This window comes from Coenobita brevimanus, chromosome 47, assembly GCF_032717465.1.
Source record: "Coenobita brevimanus isolate Jiangsu-jjx chromosome 47, ASM3271746v2, whole genome shotgun sequence".
Classification (NCBI taxonomy): Eukaryota; Metazoa; Arthropoda; class Malacostraca; order Decapoda; family Coenobitidae; genus Coenobita; species Coenobita brevimanus.
The window spans coordinates 1,672,358-1,691,610 of NC_137000.1; the positions used below are offsets into that span (position 1 = coordinate 1,672,358).

The window sequence follows — 19,253 nt, forward strand, 5'->3', positions numbered from 1 at the left end:
CACCTTCTCCTTGGCCTACCTCGCCTCCTCCCTCCTTCAAATTTGCTTAGATATACCTTTTTTGCCACTTTATTATCCCTTCTCTCCACATGACCATACCATCTCAGTATACTCTCTTCAATTCTGGTGTCCACAGACTTCCTCACTCCACATCTTGGACGAATGACATTATTTCGTATCCTATCCACCCTCTGTACTCCACATACATTCCTCAGCAGTCCCATCTCCACTGCTCTTACTCTTGACTTTTCATTTTCATGCCACACCACAGTCTCACAGCCATACATTAAAGTTGACACTAACACTCCTTCACGTAGGCCTCATGCAGCTGCAGCACTCAAGCCTCTGTTTCTTATCAAGGCCTTCATTGCACTGGCCACTTTTCTTCCTTGTGCCACTCTGTTTTCAACTTCTTTTGTACATTTTCCTCTCTTTTATCACTGTACCCAGGTATTTGAACTCTCTCGCCAATTCCAGTCTCTCTCCACTCACTGTAACATCACACTGGGAGTCACCTTCTCTCTCAACAACCATTCCTTTACTCTTTTCTACATTTACTCTCATGGCATGACACTCACTGACATGAGCAAAACTCTGCACTAGCCTACCAAGTTCTTGTCCGGTACCTGCAAGCAGCACCGCATCATTAGCATACAACAAATTTGAGATACCGGTACTCCATCCATCACCATTCATTACCAACACCATCCCTCTCTCCATTACTCGTGTTTTTACTTCTCTCATCACCCCATCCATATATATATTGAACAACCATGGGGACATCACACAACCTTGTCGCATGCCCACACTGATTGTGAACCATTCACTTAGATGCCCATTAACCTTTACACATGCTTCACTACCATCATAAAAACTCTTGATGACACCTAGCAGCTTACCACCTACACGGCACATGTGGAAAACTTCCCACAATCCTTCTTTATCCATTTTGTCGTCTGCTTTTTCCTAATCCATGAATGCCATAAACACATTATGGTCCTTCTCACAAGCCTTCTCTACTATCTGTCTCACTGCAAATATTTGATTCACACATCCTCTGCCACTCCTAAAGTCACCCTGTTCATCACTCACTAGGACTTCTTATATATCTCTTCCATTCTCTATAATAATTCTTCCATATACCTTCACTATCACATTCAATAAACTTATGCCACGATAATTCTTGCACTCACTTTGCTCACCTTTATTTCTGCACAAGGGTACAATCACAGCCTTTTTCCATTCTGCTGGCACAGTTTCCCTCATGCATGCCTTCTTACATATCTCCAACAAGCACTTCATTCTGCTCTCTCCACAGCCTTTTTCCATTCTGCTGGCACAGTTTCCCTCATGCATGCCTTCTTACATATCTCCAACAAGCACTTCATTCTGCTCTCTCCACTACACTTAATCAACTCTGCATACACCTCATCAACCCCAGCTACGATGGTGCGAAGGCTGCAGTGCGTGTGGATGGTGAACTAAGTGAATTTTTCTCGTTGAAAGTTGGGTTGAAACAGGGATGTGTCATGTCTCCATGGTTGTTCAATCTGTACATGGATGGGGTAATAAAAGAGGTACAAGGTAGGGTAGTGGATGTTGGAGTGGACCTGGTGAGAGAGGATAGTGTTTGGAAACTCCCTGTACTGTTGTTTGCAGATGATACTGTGTTGTTGAGTGAAGACGAACGGGAGCTGCAAGGCTTGGTGGATGAGTTTGGGAGAGTGTGTAAGAAACGGAATCTAAAGGTGAATGTAGGGAAGAGTAAAGTGATGGTCTTTGAGAGAAGTGAAGTCAGTGAATGTACAGCGAGGTTGGATAGTGAGGAATTGGAAAATGTGAGTACGTTTAAGTACTTGGGTAGTGTGATGAGTAAGGATGGAGGTTTGGAGGGTGAAGTGCTTGAAAGGGTACAGCAGGGAAGAAAGGTTGCTGGTTCTTTGAAAGCAGTGATAAGAAACAGGGAAGTGAGCATGGAAGTGAAAAAGTTACTACATGACAGTATTGTGATACCAACTCTAACGTATGGAAGTGAAGCTTGGACGTTGTTGGAAGGACACAAGTCAAGAGTGAGAGCAGTGGAAATGAGTTATTTAAGAGGAGCCTGTGGAGTCACATGGAGAGACAGGCTGACGAATGAGGATATAAAGGAGCGTTGTGGTGTTGATGTGGATGTGATAGGAAGCATTATGAGGGACACACTGAGGTGGTTTGGCCATGTGGAGAGGATGGAGGCTGAAAGACTGATGAAGAGAGTGTATGTGAGTGAGGTGGAGGGGGGAAGAGGGAGGGGGAGGCTGAGGATGAGATGGAGGGATGGGGTGGAGAGGTATAAGAGAGAGGGGGGTGTGAGTTGGGAGCAGGGCAGTGAAATGGCGGGGGACAGGGCGACTTGGAGGCGATTTGTTTGTGGCCACCCCAAACGGGATTGAGGCGTCTGGCAATAGATAGATAGATAGAAGTCATCCAGGTCTTCCTGTTCTGAAGAATCACTAAATGAAGGGAAAGAAGGGACCATGTGACAATTTCAACAGCCTCCTCCAGCCCAATGAGGCAGAAAAATGGCGTGGTTTTCGCGACATTCTGACGCTATGATATACAGTGGCAAACTGATGTTACCCAGCCATGCAGAACCAAACTCAGTACTACAGCTGCATGGACACAGTATTGCCAATACATTAAGCTACTCTTTGGCAAAAAATTAGCTAGACTGAAGCAGTTTGAGACATGCTACAATGCTCAAATTTTGCTGTGGGCACCATCACATCGCTGGGATTAATCGAGACTTTTGCACTGTTGGCACTATGCCGACGGCAGGACTGTATGGTTTAAACTCTATGTCACGTTGAAGCTTTCTTGCTAAATATAGGAGAGTTTCAAGGTTTGTTGCAGTGGCCTTACTAGAAAGCCTCTTAGCGTATGAGAATATTGGTCAAACACATCATATGGGATATTACACCCTTTACATGCCCTTAGCCTAAAATACTCACCTACGGTACTGTGTCACAAATATCATCTTTTGCTTCTTTTCCTCCACGGTAACAAGGTAGGTATGAGTCTGTGGGAGTGGGATGGCTGTGTTGCGCTGATAGACATTTACCTGAAAGACGATATGCACCGTAACATCGCCACACTTTATATAACATGACATAAAGCTCTATTTCTGAACTGCTGTTATGCTGGAATACATGAGATTGAGCTGGAGAGCATACTTTGATAAATGGGGCAAACATGGAGGATATTTACCAGTCACAAAATCAAATGATGCCACGCTTCCTCTGCAAGGAATCCCCATGCTGAGGTTAGCGGTGGTATAGTTGGTGTTTTCTACAGTTTGGGAATTAAACTACCTGATTACTTCCCAATCACTTCCCAACAATTGCTGGAAACTGCCAATAAAATGAATGAGATGTCTAATATGAAATACTGTACAGTACATGTAACTGTACAACGGCCATACCACGTTGAATACACCGCTTCCCATCCGATCAGCGAAGTTAAGCAACGTTGGGTCTGGTTAGTACTTGGATGGGTGACCGCCTGGGAACACCAGATGCTGTTGGCATCCCTACGTGTCAAGTGGGGTTGGTGGAGGATTAGTGCCCCTCCCTGTAAAACAATTAACTCTAAGCCCTTGGCCACCCCGTTTGGGATACATGGCATCTGGCAATGAATGAAAAATGATGACATGTAACTGTGAGTATCTCGGTTTGGACTTCATGCCTATATGATGACTGTGTAGCAATTTCTAAGCTTGTAGCAATATCTGTCTATATACAGTATACACACATACAATTAACCCCTAAAGACTGCAAATTTCTCAGAGCATCTATCCCCAGAACTGCAATTAGGGTCCAATTTTTCAACTTTCTTGGACTGTACATTTTTTCTTACAGATTTCAAGAGCCTGAATTTACACACCTGAAAACGTATATCTAACATGCATATGTCCAATGGTTATTGTACTAGCATGTCCAAAAAAAAAAAAAAAAAAAAAAAAAAAGTCTACCCTTAAATCTGCCAGAGAATGACTAATAACCAAACAAACATAACTGTAAATAAACAATATAATATATATTCCAAGGCATAAAACAAGGTGAAATAATGACCATGAAAGGAAAATAAAGTTTATAGTGGTGCGTAGCAAGGGAAAACCCCATGTGCCTGGAAATAAAGGGAAAGGATGAAGGTGGAGGGAGTGTGGTAATGGATGGAGGGAGGAAGGGAGGTGTTGGAGGTTAGGATGATGGGAGGAAGTATGCTTGCTACGCACACCAGCTACAGTATCCAGGGGGTATATGGGGGTATGAGTGGCTAGAAGGCCATAACGAGGAGAGGGCCCAGTCGGGAAAAGGTAGGCAGAGAGATGGTGGGGGGGTGTCACCCCCCCTCTAGAGGCCCAATTCAGCCATACCCCAACAGATATTGTAGTTCCCATTGGCTTGGTCCCATACACAGTACATCATAAAAGAGGCAGTGTTATCTACAGACAGTTTTTGGTAGGCTCTGTACCATTGACAGACACAGGACTTAAGGCTACATTTTCCGAAATTGTTGTTCAGCAGAAATACAATGTCTTTAGGGGTTTAGTCAACAACAAATTACAGAAAAAGTGCCAATTCAAATTTCACAGCTGGCTCAGTGGGTTAGAGCGCTCTGCTCTGACCGAAGGGTTGGAGGATTGAATCCACCCAAGGGTCAATGGCAGACATCAGGAAGGACATCCGGTCATAAAATGCTACACACTCCAGTCCAAAAGTCCTCTACCCAGGGGCAACGCCTTAGCCCTTCGGGGATATCTGGCATAAAATCAAATTATTATTTATTTTTACAGCTACCTATAAAGCTGAGCTGCTAGTTTCTCCCAAATTACAGTACCAGTTGTATGAGGAAATTTATATTTTGGAACATGTTCCTTACTATCAATGGGGATTGTCTGTACTAATTGCAGACTAAACTATATGGCACAATCCTCTACTATACCTTCTCGACCCTGGTGCTCTCAGGCCAAATTTGGTTGTCATCTTGCCGCCCAATTCCCTCACTAAGTAAATGCTGTTTGCGGTGTCGTGCTGCCAGGAGTGCCTCACGCAGGGTCTTGGAGTAACTAGTGGCTACTCGCCGGTCAGACAACTCACCAGCAACCAGGTCAGGCCGAAAGAGTTGATATAACCTGCCAATAACAGGGCAAGAAGGTAATGGAAATACACTCTGACAGAAAGAGCTGACACAGCCTATCAAAAACTCAGCATGAAGGTAACAAAAAAATACTGGGGCTGTGGAAAAATATACAGTAAACCCTAGATGCTCGCGGACTTGAAGCTCACAGATTTGATTACTCACGGATTTTACACTCTGGTGATAAATAATAATGAACAGTGAAATAAAATGAAAAAATGCAGAGTTTGAATGGTGCAGGCCTATGTACTTGGTGGCCACCAGATGGAAGAGTGTCACTCAGTCATGAGTCAGCTCCCACCCAAACTTTGGTTGTATTTGTGTACTATGTCCCCACTCTCATATAATTTTCTTCAATTCGCTGTCAACATGGCCCAAAAACGCAAGTTAGATAACCAACGAAAAAAGAGAAATGCACAAAAGAAGGCCAAAAGGCAAATGAAGGTAATGACTTTAGATGAGGAATGTGAATTAATCAAGAAAATAAAAGGAGGCATGTCTTATGCTCCTTGTAGCCGCCATTTCAACATAATGAATAAACTGTTAGGTATTGTACTGTATGGTATTTTTAAAACCTTTTATTGTACAATTTATTGTATTTTGCATTATGTTCGTGCAAAATCACTTATCATTACCATTAAAGCATCCAAAAGTGTTTTCATTCTTTTTCTGTGTCTGCCCTCCTCTCTTCCTATTTCTCCCATCTTTCCTGTCACTTCTAATTGCTTTTCTTTCCTTTAAGGGTGGCTTACATTGAGTGACAAGCCAAATGGTTTCCTGTAAGCCAAGAAACTATTTCCAATGCTGGGTGGTAACCATATAACCAAACCATACGTGCTCCCTACGTGTCAACAAATGGGTTGGTGGAGGGTTAGTGCCCCTCCCCGTAAAACAAATAACTCAAAATCAAATGGCCACCCCTTACGGGATTATGGCGTCTGGCAATAAATAGATATATAGATAGGCGTTTTTTGTGTTCTGTATAGTTCTGTTTCTTGTAAGATGGCTATGTGTATATTTTGCTGTTTGATGGACTGAGTGAGTTCTTGTTTTGGGGTGTTTATGCCATCTATGTTTATTTGAAGGATGTTTATGTAGTGTGTGCGATGTGTGTTGGGTGCTGCTGCACCACGGTGGGGGGAGGTGGGGTTGTCGGTGGAGGGGAACGGGTAGGAAAAGGTTGTGATGGAGGTAAGGGCTGGGGTGGATTACACTGGGGTGGAATGGGAGGGGCTGGGGGATTGAATGGTGTGGAAAGGATCAGTGGGTCAGGCTGAGGAGGTGTGGAGATAGTAGGAATGGGGGGGTTAGCGGGTGGGAGGAAGGAGCATAAGGAGCAGGTCCAGGTGTTTGTATAATGGTTTCTGGATGCAAGTGTTACTGTATTATCTCTTGCTTAGCTGCAGACCTCATAATTATGAGGTACAACGAAGGTCTACATGGGCCAAGCAATATGCCTCAGATGAGGTTATGAAACTATGACTCAGAGGAGGTAAACAACCTTACAAAGAATTAACCCTGTAGGGATTAACCATATCAAGCAAAGAAATCTAGACCCGATTCTAAAACTCAAATTCATTTGCTGGCACTAACCGGAGAATCTGAGAAACTGGAATGAAGAAGCCCAGTTTCTGTTTAAGCCTCATGAGGATCAGGGCACGGTATGATGTAACATCCTCCCGCACTGTCATCAGGGTAAGTAACTTGCATGCCACCTGGCACTGTTACGAAGGTTGGAGTTGTGAAAATGAAGGTAAAGTATATCACAGCATTGCAAGGTACACCATCATCTGTATCTGCAGCATTCATAACACAATGATCACTGTAATTCAATAATCAACATTATCATAATCATCTTGATTTCCCCCCCAACTATTGATGATTAAATGGCAAATAAATATCTGTTGCTATACCAGTACCCTTGTAATACATACTAAGTGGAGGTGGACTGTGAGGTTGAAGATTGAGGTATAGCAAATCCGGACATCTGGATGGTCAGGTGGAATGATCCCATACTCCAGCAGCCCTGACAGCCAAGTCAGCACTGCATGTTGCCATGCCAAATTCCGAGGCTTCGGGTAGAAAGGGGAAAATGAGTTTTACAGAAACAATCACAGAATAAATTAAATCATTAATTTACTGTAGATGTAAATAAAAACTTGCTGAACTATGATTACATTAACAAATATCCCAGAGTTCTTAACCCTTAAAGTTCGTTCATCATTATATAATTGATGTGTTTTAGACAAGGTACGTTCAGCCCGATCCACATCGATTTAGTAGAAGCCACAAAAAACTAGGAAGAAGTTGCCACATCTCCTTGATGATGTAAATGGAAGCCAGCAAATGGGAACAACAATATCTGGTGGTGCTTGGCATGATTGGTCTCCCTAGATATGGTGGGAGGGCCCCTCCCCCCCCTGGGCCATCTCTCCACCTCCCTCTGCCACTGGATCCTCCTCTCAGTTTCCTCCCACCTAAATCTCCCCCATATCCCCTCTATACCATTGTGGGGACATGTAGCAGGCATATTCCCTCCACCTCCAGGGCCCCCCACACCCACTCCACCTCCCTCTGCCCCACTGGCTCCTCGTCCGACTCACCTCATACCCAAATCAAGCAAATCAAACACCACGCCATTGTGTCACTGACTTACAAACTATTACCCTCGACCTGCTTTATGCAATGGAATGTATATCTGTTATTAGTTATTTATTTAAGGTTATTAGCCAAAGAATATTAGTTTCTTTGTATAATTTACACATCTTCCATCATACCTGATGGGAAACTATTGTGATTGTACAGTACCTGCAACTTATGATTTTTTTTAAATTACTTCTGCCGTTCGACCATTTACACACATCAGTACAGGTTTTTTAGCATTTTATATAACACATATGTGTATTATTCCTGGGAGTTGCTTCCCACATACATTTAATCCTCTCAATTTTAAATCCAATTGTTATAAGTACTTTATGAAAGGAGGATGCCTTTAGGCACATGGACTTATTTTTTTTCCTTTGTTTTTCCTTCCTCCATTCATTATCAAAAAAAAAAAAAAAAAAAAAAAAAAAAAGCAGAACCTAATATTTTTATAAAACAAGCAATTTACTTTTTGGTCAGTTATTTCATTTATTTATATTATTGTTATGTCCCTATCCCACACTGCCACAGGCTCCAACAGCAGTAGTCCAGTACAAGACGGATGTTGCCCAATGAGTTGTTCTTCCTAGAGGCAGCCTTCCGGTGTACAGCACACAGGATCAGCTCAGGTGTCATGAATAAACACTAGCTTCTTAAGTCACTCTCTTTATTTTCCAAATAATTCCATTTGATGCTTTCAAACTTCCCTTTTCTATTCTCGTAAGTTACAGTATACTTAATGCTTGAAAACACTTCTCTATTTTCACAAGTACTGATGATATACAAACTTCAGTAACACTTCACTATTTGCCAACAACACATCACTGTTTTTGCAAGCACTGAAAATATACAAACATCACTGACACTGCACTAAACTCAAACTGAACTGAAAACCAACTAACTTGCTCTGGTCTCTTCCCCATCCTTTTTCATTCCGTGTCCTCTTGTTGCTCTCTTATCCCATACAAACAGATCTTCTTGGTCAATTTTATCTACTCCCACCATGGTCCTGAACACTGCAATCATGTCTCCCCTCTTTCTCCTTTCCTCTAAGCAAGGCAAATCCAGCTTTTCCAGCCTCTCTCTGTATGACAGGTCTGCCAGACTGGGGACCATCTTGGTTGCTGTTCTTTGTATTCTCTCAATCTTGTTCATATCTTTCTTTTTGTGTGGGGACCACACTACCGCTGCATATTCTAACCTGGGCCGGATCATGGCCACTATCAATTTATTCATCATCTCCTCATCCATATAATGAAATGCTACTCTTATGTTAGTCAAGAGTTTATAAGTCTCTCCAACTATCTTGTTAACGTGCTTTTCTGATGACAAACTATCTTGGACCAGCACTCCCAAATCTTTCTCTTCTCTCCTTTTTGTGATTAATTCATTACCCAACAAATAATTCAATGATGGCCTCCTGGTACTTTTACCCATTTCCAATATTTTACATTTCTTTACATTAAATTTCATTTCCCACGTCCGGCTACAATCGTGTATCCTATCCAAATCCTCCTGCAGTATTTTACAATCCTCCTCAACCTCTACCTTCCTCAAGATCTTTACATCATCAGCAAACAGGCTTGCATAACTATTCACTCCATCTACCATATCATTTACGTAAATCAGGAACATTACTGGCACCAACACCGAGCCTTGAGGGACTCCACTTGTTACTTCCCTCCATCCACACATCCTATCCTTTATTACTGTCCTCATTTGTCTCGTTTCGTTTTCGTTTCGTTTTTAAAGGCTCCAACATGCTTGCATGTGTCGGCCTTGGTCACCTAATGGCGGCTCTCCACGCTGCACGATCCATTGCAGCCTCCCTGTTCAGTCCCTTAACCCTAAGGTCACACTTAATGACCTCGTCCCATGTCTTTCTCGGTCTACCCCTCACAGCCCCACCCCCAATATTAACACTTCTCACCTTCCTCACCCAATTATCATCCCCCATCCTCTCCACATGTCCAAACCACCTCAATCTACCTCTCATCACAACACCAATACACTCCAGTCCCATCCTACCTCTCAACTCTTCCATTGTAAACCCAGCCCCTCCAGGCCTTGGACGCAGGGACGCACTGCACATCCACCTAATCATTGTCATTTCTGTACGTCTGAGCCGGCGAATGTCTTCCTCCTTCACTCCCCAGGTCTCACTGCCATACAGCATTACACTCCTAACACATGCTGCATACAAAGACCCCTTAGCACGTAGGGAGAGCCCTCTCAATGTCAGGAGAGGCAAGAGCTCCCTGAACTTCTTCTGTCTCTCAAAAAGTCTCTCATCCATTCCAGAAGTTTCCCCTTCAGTCCTCCTATATATTCTAGTTTCCACATTAGTCTCTTATGAGGTACCTTGTCAAAGGCCTTCTCTAAGTCTAAGTACACACAATCCACCCAACCATCTCTCTCCTGTATCACGTCAATCGCTCTTGAGTAAAAGCTCAACAAGTTAGAAACACATGACCTTCCACTTCTGAATCCAAACTGACATTCAGCCAAAATATTCATCTCTTCCAGATATTTTATCCATCTGTCTTTCAGGATTCTCTCACACAATTTTGCGACCATGCTGGTTAGAGACACTGGTCCATAATTCAGGGGTTCTTCCCTGTTTCCTCCCTTGTAAATTGGTACCACATTTGCCCTCTTCCATTCTTGTGGCACTTTCCCCTCTTCCAGTGAGCGTTCGATTAAACCGTGAATTTTATCCGCCAGTTGTTCTCTGCATTCCTTCAGTACCCAATTAGAAATTCCATCAGGTCCTGGGGCTTTCCTTACATCTTGAGTTTCCAGTAATTTATACACTTCCTGTACCTCCACTTTTATATCTTTTATCACGGGAACATTTCTAATCACTCCCTCCCCTTCCACAAGCTCCTTTTCTTTAGTGAAAACTGATTGGAAACGTTTGTTCATTATTTCTGCTTGCATTGCCGCATCCTTATAGACCTCTCCTTCTACTTTCAGTTTGATGATTCCTTCCTTTTGTTTCAGTTTACCATTAACAAATCTATAAAACAGTTTGGGTTCATCCTTGCATTTGTCTAGTATACCTTTTTCAAAATTCCTTTCTTCTTCTCTACGTATTCTTGTGTATTCATTTCTTGTTCTTTTATATTCTTCCTTTGTTCTGTTGTTAACTCTCTTTCTCCAATTGTTCCACGCCTTATCTCTCTTTTTTTGCTATCATACACCTTCTATTAAACCACTCCTTTTTCCTGTTTTCTTTCCCTCTTACTCTTGGTACAAATTTTTCCACTCCCAAATTATAGAGGTCTAGAAAGATATCCCACTTCCTCTGTATCTCTCGTTTCTCTGAATTTTCTCCAATCCGCATTTTCAAAAAAGTTTCTCAATCCTGTAAAATTTGCTTTCCCAAAGTTGTATCTTCCCTGTCTATGAAGCTTGTCTCTTGGCTCAACGTTCCCTATTAACATCTGGAACTCAATGACCACATGATCACTTTTTCCTAAAGGACAGAGATATTTCAATGATTCTATTACATCAGGAAATTGAAAACCATACATTCCAATAAGGAATCAGACACTTCAATGTTCATCCATGGCTTTACCAAGGTAAATATTGAGCTAATATTTCGTTACTATATACTTTGGCATGTGTTCTCTCAATTCCCATGACAAAATTTGGCCTTTGGAAAATTTCATTTTTATCCATATGTCTGCATACCATGGACACCTCTGTGGGTTAAAAAAGCCACAAATTCTCCAACAAAACCTTTTAAGGCATCAAGTGGGTGGCTATGCCAATTCCTCAAAAGGAAGGATTTAGACACATCAAATTTAGTGGCGAGCAAGGCAGTGCTGACTATGAAACAGCCAACTCCTTTCCCAATGTTTTGAGGGGCATTATAGAGGATGAAGGGTACACCAAGGGCCAAATTTTTAACCTAGACAAAACACGAATGAATTGGAAGGCCATGCCAAGGTCATCCTACATTGCTAAGCACCAAAAACAAGCAAGAGGGAAAAAACTAGACAAGTCACGGTTTACAGTCATGGTGATCAAATTTATCAGGCAGCTGCAAAATGAAACCAATGATCATTCACAAGGCAAGGCATCCAAGGTGCTATAATAAAGTAAGGAGTATGAAAAGCATCGCTGATTTTTACTGGTACCAGTCCAATAATGGTTGGATGACTCCAGCATCATGAAGAAATGGCTCCTGAACCACTTTGTGCCCGATGCTCGTCTCATGTGCCATCAGAAGGGGCTTCCCTTCAAAGTGTGCCTTCTGATGGACAATGCTCCTTGCCACCCACACTACCACGCAGATGTTCACCCCGTTGTTAAAATAATTTTCCTGTCCCCAAGCACCGCCTCTCTCATGCTGCCCCTTGATTGGATCATAGCAAACATCAAAAACTTCTACCGCACCAAACTTTTAAACTACCTCAGAGAAAAAAATGAAACTAATGAGGAAATAAGGACGATAGAGGCAAAGGATAAGCATGGAGACCTGGATATGGACGACCCCCTGCCACAGGAAGAATTGCCTGACCCTGCCCCAGCCCCGGAAGATAAACCCATTGCCCCAGAAATGACAGTATGGCAGTTCTGGCGGCAATTTACTGTCAAGAAGGCCCTAGAATTTGTTGTTGCCTCATGGAAGGAAATAAATGAGGCTACTATCAACCATGCCTGATGCTGTCTGGTACCCCACCTTTGCCCTAAAAAGCCAGGTAGCAGGGTTCAGCAGGTGGAAGGGGCTGAAAGGGCAGTGCTGGCAGCAGCACAGTCAGTTGCTGGATGCCATGAAGTTACAGCTGAGGAAGTGAGGGATAGAACAAGAACAAGAAAGTGCCATGACCACCATGCTCAGAGTTGACAAAGAAGATGAACTAGCCAGACAGCAACCAGTGCAACCAGAACCACAACCATGCCGAGAATTAACGATGCATAACCTGGCCAATATCCTTGCCATCACTGACCAGCTGAAAGAAACCACCGTGAACAATGAGTATGACCAATTTAGGGTTGAGGAAGCATGACGCAGTGTTGACAGGGCCCTTGGCTTTTATGCTGACCTCCACAGAGATGGGGTTAACAGGAGGAAACATTCTCTAATCACAAAATTCATGAGAACCCCAAGCGACCATGCCCCATCGACCAGCCGCCTTGCCACCACTCCCCAAGCAGCCAGCGATCCTAAAATCCCCAACCTTTTTGTACCTGATGACCCCATTGACAATTTTGACTTTGAGGGATTCATGAAAGAGGCAGAAAAAACACAGCAAGATTTGGATATATCTGTCGACAATGACAGTGATGACGTAGGTCCTGCGTGGCCATAGTAGCTGCACCCAAGCCTCGCCCTGCCACCAGTCCTACACACCACACCAGTTTTCACACTGATGTAAATGAGTTTTTTTTTTTTTTCCACGCTTGTTACCAATGATGTTTTCTTTTCTTTATTAATATTACTGTACAGTACACCAGTTCATGTTTGTTTCATTTATCATCGTAAAATTATTGGGTAGAATCAAGAGAAGGAGTGGGAAAAAGTGTTTACCTTGGGGTGATGTTAACCAATTTGCCTATAATACTATCTATCTATTGCCAGATGCCTCAATCCCATTTGGGGTGGCCACAAACAAATCGCCTCCATGTCGTCCTGTCCCCCGCCATTTCACTGCCCTGCTCCCAACTCACACCCCACTCTCTCATACTCTCTCATATACCTCTCCACCCCATCCCTCCATCTCATCCTCAGCCTCCCCCTCCCTCTTCCCCCCTCCACCTCACTCACATACACTCTCTTCGTCAGTCTCTCACCCTCCATCCTCTCCACATGGCCAAACCACCTCAGTGTGTTCCTCATAACGCTTCCTATCACATCCACATCCACACCACAACGCTCCTTTATATCCTCATTCATCAGACTGTCTCTCCATGTGACTCCACAGGCTCCTCTTAAATAACTCATTTCCACTGCTCTCACTCTTGACTTGTGTCCTTCCAACAATGTCCAAGCTTCACTTCCATACGTTAGAGTTGGTATCACAAGACTGTCATGTAGTAACTTTTTCACTTGCATGCGCACTTGCCTGTTCCTTATCGCTGCTTTTAAAGAACCAGCAACCTTTCTTCCCTGCTGTACCCTTTCAAGCACTTCACCCTCCAAACCTCCACCCTTACTCATCACACTACCCAAGTACTTAAATGTACTCACATTTTCCAATTCCTCACCATCCAACCTCACCTCTCTCAAATACATATATTTAATTGTTTCAATTTTGCGAATTTTGATTCTCGCAAAATTGGAGGAATGACTGTACTATATACAGCACAATTACATATAAATACTGTACAGTATATATAAGCATTCCATGGGGTGAAAAAAATAACTTGTCAGTTAGGTCTTGATAGTGTGTTTTATTACTATAATACTGAAGTGAAACAAATGTTCAGCTTGAGACGAAAACTTACCACAACACAGGCACTTGAGACTGCAAGTGGTATGAGGTACAGGGGGAAGTTGTCATCCTCAGGTATCAAACAGTACAATAACCGTCGCCGCACTAGCATGTCTAGGATACGAGAGAAAATATCTGACAAAATCATGCCATAAACACTAAATAAGTTGCTCTCTCTCTCATCCATGGACATGAAAAGAAACAAAAATCATTAAACATCTTTTAAACATGCAGCTCATACATAATCATCACAATTCTGACCTTCTTTTCCTACCTCAGGATGGGGTGAGGTAGGATTCAGAATGCAAGGACAGAGAAAGCACTCTTATACATGCATACTAATACCAGTACTATTTCATGTGTCACCACTTAGTTATCCTTCAAACATAAAACACAGCTTGTGAACAAAATGCACATCATTATCAAAAATCATTATCCAGACCTTTTCCACCTAAGGTTAGGGTGACGTAGGGTACAGAGAGAAAGGCAAAATTCTTGACAGACTAAGACCTAACAAAAGCCTACCCAATAAAATGAGCCACACTTGCATTCATTCACTATTCAAGTACAGTCAAGTCGCCTAAGGCGCGGCTAATTGGCTCTGGACCGAACCCCTGCCATACAAATAATTAAACCTAAGGGAAAAATGCAATTTGGTTCTGGATGTTCAATCAAGGTCCCCTTTTTCACCCCACTTTTCCCCATATTTTCCCTACTTTACACACGTACACAATCAAGCAACCAAACAAAAATAACAACCCATCTTAATCGCTTCCTGTGTTGGTCCAACTCGTCTCCAGGACCAAAACAAACACTACCACACCAATACAGGCAGCATTACACACGTACAGTAAATCGCTGCAACAACACAATAATCTCACTTGCATAACGTTAGCCTGGTGCTACACTATGTATTCTGTAGTACAATGCTTGGCTGAGAGGTGACGATAGCAAAGGGGCACACGTGAATGAGTGGAAAAGACAGGGCTTTGAAGGGGTGGCAGGACTGCGCAACTGAACCAAAACAATGCACTGCACACCGGAGCCGCCATCTTGCCTGAGACGAGCGACGGTCGCCTTGCATGCGCCTGCCACTTTGTACGAAATTTTCCGACAGCAATATCATTATAGTGGGAAATTCATCGTAAATTTTATTTTAGGGTGTAACTTTTTTGTTATCGTCATAGCAAATTATCGTATACTGGTTCAACGTAGAACGAGTAGTGACTGTACTGTATGTACCTGACTCTGACGACGATAGTGCTTAAACGGAAAGGGCAAAGTTGGGGGTTCCAAGGCAAGAGGCGCGTTTCAATCCTTGCTGCCCCCGCGCCATAGGAATAGCTTATGCATGTGGTTCATTTTGGGGGGTCCTGCACCTTGCTGTGTCATAGAAAACTGTGCCATGGAAGCATGCGCCATAGGCGACTTGACTGTACTGTGACCGGAATGCTTCCTGGCTACACCTCACAGGTATACTTTCCACATATATGTACTTTACATATATCAAACAGCCTGTTTAAGAAATATAAAATATGCAACAACACTGAAAAGAAGCCTAGCTTCAGAATATGTCTTAATGGGTAGAGGAAAAGAGAATGATAATGCCACTCCCTCAGAAATATTACATAATCTAAGACAGAAACCCCACAGTCCTTACTGAAAGAGTCGGTGAACACAATCTTGCGTGCCAAGGTCGTAATTTGTTGGGTGGTAAAGCCATCCAAGCTTGTCTTCTCTATGACTTTCACTGCCTCCTGTAAAGCTGCTTGTGATATGTCTCGTGGTCGCTTCTTCCTGTCTGTATTAAAAAATGAAACTATTAGAAGATGTATGTTGAAGTCCGCCAAATTTATGTAAGATACTGTACTCAAGTAATATTACAGTACGTCCCCATTTTATGACGAGATTGCCATTCATGAAAAGACTGAACTTGCTGGTGAGTATCTTGAGTGTGTGGAAGAGCTTTATTATTTGGGAGACATATTATGTGTTGGAGGTGGGGCTGGAGGTACCGTAGCTCTGTGGCTAGAATGCTGGTTGGAAGAAGTTCAGGGAGCTGCTGCCTCTCCTAACACTGAGAGGACTCTCCCACCGTGCTAAGGGATCTTTGTATGTGGCATGTGTTAGGAGTGTAATGCTGTGTGGTAGTGAGACCTGAGCCATAAAGGGAGATGATATCCACAGGTTCAAACATACTGATATGGGAATGATTATGTGGATGTGCAGTGCATCCCTGGGTGCAAGGGTGGCTAGGTTTACTATGGAAGAGTTGAGAGGTAGGATGGGACTGGAGTGTACTGGTGTTGTGATGAGGAGAGGTAGATTGAGATGTCTGGGCATGTGGAGTGACCAAGAGTCACTGGAGTCAGTGAGACCTTCTTTGTTTGAACAACAGACTACTAGAGCATCAGTGGGAGACACCCGATGGCCTCAGCAAGTATTGGCAGCTGGTGGTTCTGAAGAAAATGAGGTCTAAGATCTTGGATGAATCTCATTACCAGATCACTAGTGGGCACCTAGGGATGAAGAAAACCCTAAGCTGGCTGCAACAGAGATTCTACTGGATTGGCATGTGTCAGGATGTTGAAGAGTGGTGTCAGGACTGTGATGTATGCTGTGCCAAGAAGGGACCCAAGAAACGTGGTTGCGCCCCCCTTCAACTGTACAAAGTGGGTGCACTGATGGAAAGACTTGCAGTGGACACTGCTGGACCTCTGCCACTCACTGTAAGAGGAAACTGGCATATACCATATGAGTCGCCATGGACTACTTCACAAAATGGCCAGAAGCCTACGCCATCCCCAATCAAGAGGCGGCTACTGTTGCTCAGGTGTTTGTTGACCAATTTTTCTGTTGTTTTGGGATGCCACAAGAGCTACATTCAGACCAGGGTAGAAACTTCGAGTCTGCTGTGTTCCGTGAGCACTGCAAGTTACTGGGGATCAAGAAGACCAGGATGATCCCCCTAAAGCCACAATCAGATGGGATGGTGGAGAAATTCAACTGGACCCTGGGACAAGAACTGGCCAAGTAATGCACTGATGGACAAACAGAATGGGACCAAAAATTACCTGCGTTGCTGATGGCATATCGGTCTGCATCACGAGTCTACCGGCTACACTCCTGCAAAACTGATGTTGGGCCATGAGTTACGCTTACCCATTAACTTGTTAACCCGTTAACTGCGCATGGCGGCTTTTGGGAGGTGTCCGTGGTGCGCAGACATAGGGGTAAAAATGAAATTTCCCAAAGGCCAAATTTTGTCTTAGGAATTGAGAGAGCACATGCCAAAGTATATAGTAATAAAATATTAGCTCAATATTTACCTTGGTAAAGCCATGGATGAACATTGAAGTGTCTGATTCCATATTTGGTATGTGTCACGTGATATATTAAGCATCTTTATACACAAAAGTACAGTAAAGAATTACAAACAATTGGGGGCAAACAGATTTCTAATATGTTTATTCATTAATTATAAATTAATTTAAACAACTTTTTTTTTTCATTTTCATTCATTGCCAGACGCCATGTATCCCAGACAGGGTGGCCAAGGGCTGAGAGTTAATTGTTTTACAGGGAGGGGCACTAATCCTCCACCAACCCCACTTGACGTAGGGATGCCAACAGCATCTGGTGTTCCCAGGCGGTCACCCATCCAAGTACTAACCAGACCCAACGTTGCTTATTGCAATAATATCCGAATTCGCCCCGAGTCCGAATTCACCCCAGTTTACGGTATCATTTTGCATAAATATTGATTTACAGTGCAAATAAATGTATCTGCATGTTAAATCAATATTTATACAAACTAGAAGTCTGTTAAGGCAAGTTGTCGAGCTAAAGATGAAACACTCCGCAAACTTTAGCTAATTTTCTCTCTGAATGCTAATTTTTCACTAAAGGCCAAATTAAATACAAAATTTTGACTGGATTCCAGATAAGTAGGTGTATGAACCTATACAGTTATAAAAATTATATTTTCCAATTAAAAGTGCCACTTCGGTAAATTGCCGCTGATTTGGTATTTTGTCGCACCCCAAAAATTGGTATATATATTTTTTCCAATCACTTCTTGCAGTCAAGATTCAACAGTTCACTCTCCGTGATACATATGAACCAAAATTACTTATGGTACCTTGAGATCATGAGTCTGTTCTAATATAACTGAAATTGCTGTGCCTGTTCAGTAAAGAATTGACCAGAAAAGATCATGGCCATTCACTCCAAGCAAAATAAAATCAACTGGCATTAGTCTGAACAGTACTGTAGTAAAGCAGTCCCAACCAAGAGATGATTACTGATTTTGGTATATAATGTCAGCACTCATACTATATATGCTTACTTACGCTCCTATTAATACAATCATCTGCCTTTAAGTGGAAGCAAGTACCGGTATGTACTTGAGCTGTCCTGACCATACATTCCGTGGCTGTACATCAATCACTCCTTTTGCTGATTTTCAAAATCTGCCAATTTTCGCTGAACTTTTGGATAAACAGTATTTATCCAAGGTATCTATCCCACAGGCTCCTGAAATATCACTTCCGTAAATTGGTTTGTATTATAACGAAAACATATAACTGAAAGTTACACTCGCTACAAGAAAATTAAGAGTACATGAAGGCTATCCTCATTTCACGACCACAGGCTATGTGAAATAAAGTCAACACTTACTGGTCATCAAGAACGTAAGGGCTTCTCCTACGTCCACAATCATGGTGAAAGAAAATCAAATACGGTGATGCAAATCTTCAACAAATTAGTAGGAAATTTGACAACCACTAGCTTTGAAGTTTGATGTTTTCTTTTAAACTTCACTTGGGCAGCTAGGGCTAGTGCGTTGGTTCTTTCCAAGCTGCATACAATATTTAGTGTACTTGTATTTTTATATAGTAATGTGTCATATAGTATACTTGTATTTTATACTTGTATTTTATATAGAACGGTTGTACTCTGTTTGTAAGGTAATTGTAATGCTAGGAG

At 42.6% G+C, this 19,253-nt stretch overlaps 1 protein-coding gene and 1 non-coding gene across 2 annotated transcripts in view; one reads left to right on the forward strand and one right to left on the reverse strand.

Moving 5' to 3' along the window:
* LOC145398973 (centromere protein I-like) overlaps positions 1-19,044 on the reverse strand; it is a 40,803-nt gene extending 21,759 nt beyond the window's left edge. Inside the window, exons 1-7 of the mRNA XM_080271704.1 lie at positions 18,945-19,044; positions 15,925-16,065; positions 14,278-14,378; positions 7,113-7,250; positions 6,772-6,899; positions 4,984-5,173; positions 2,991-3,100 (exon numbers count right to left, since the gene is read on the reverse strand). Of these exons, the coding sequence (XP_080127830.1) occupies positions 2,991-3,100; positions 4,984-5,173; positions 6,772-6,899; positions 7,113-7,250; positions 14,278-14,378; positions 15,925-16,065; positions 18,945-18,987 (851 nt within the window). The 5' untranslated portion in view covers positions 18,988-19,044. The remainder of the gene's footprint in view (positions 1-2,990; positions 3,101-4,983; positions 5,174-6,771; positions 6,900-7,112; positions 7,251-14,277; positions 14,379-15,924; positions 16,066-18,944) is intronic.
* Positions 3,447-3,565, forward strand: LOC145399174 (5S ribosomal RNA). The gene has a single exon (XR_013897242.1). It is a non-coding gene; the product is annotated as a 5S ribosomal RNA (ribosomal RNA).
* Positions 19,045-19,253: the final 209 nt, after the last annotated feature.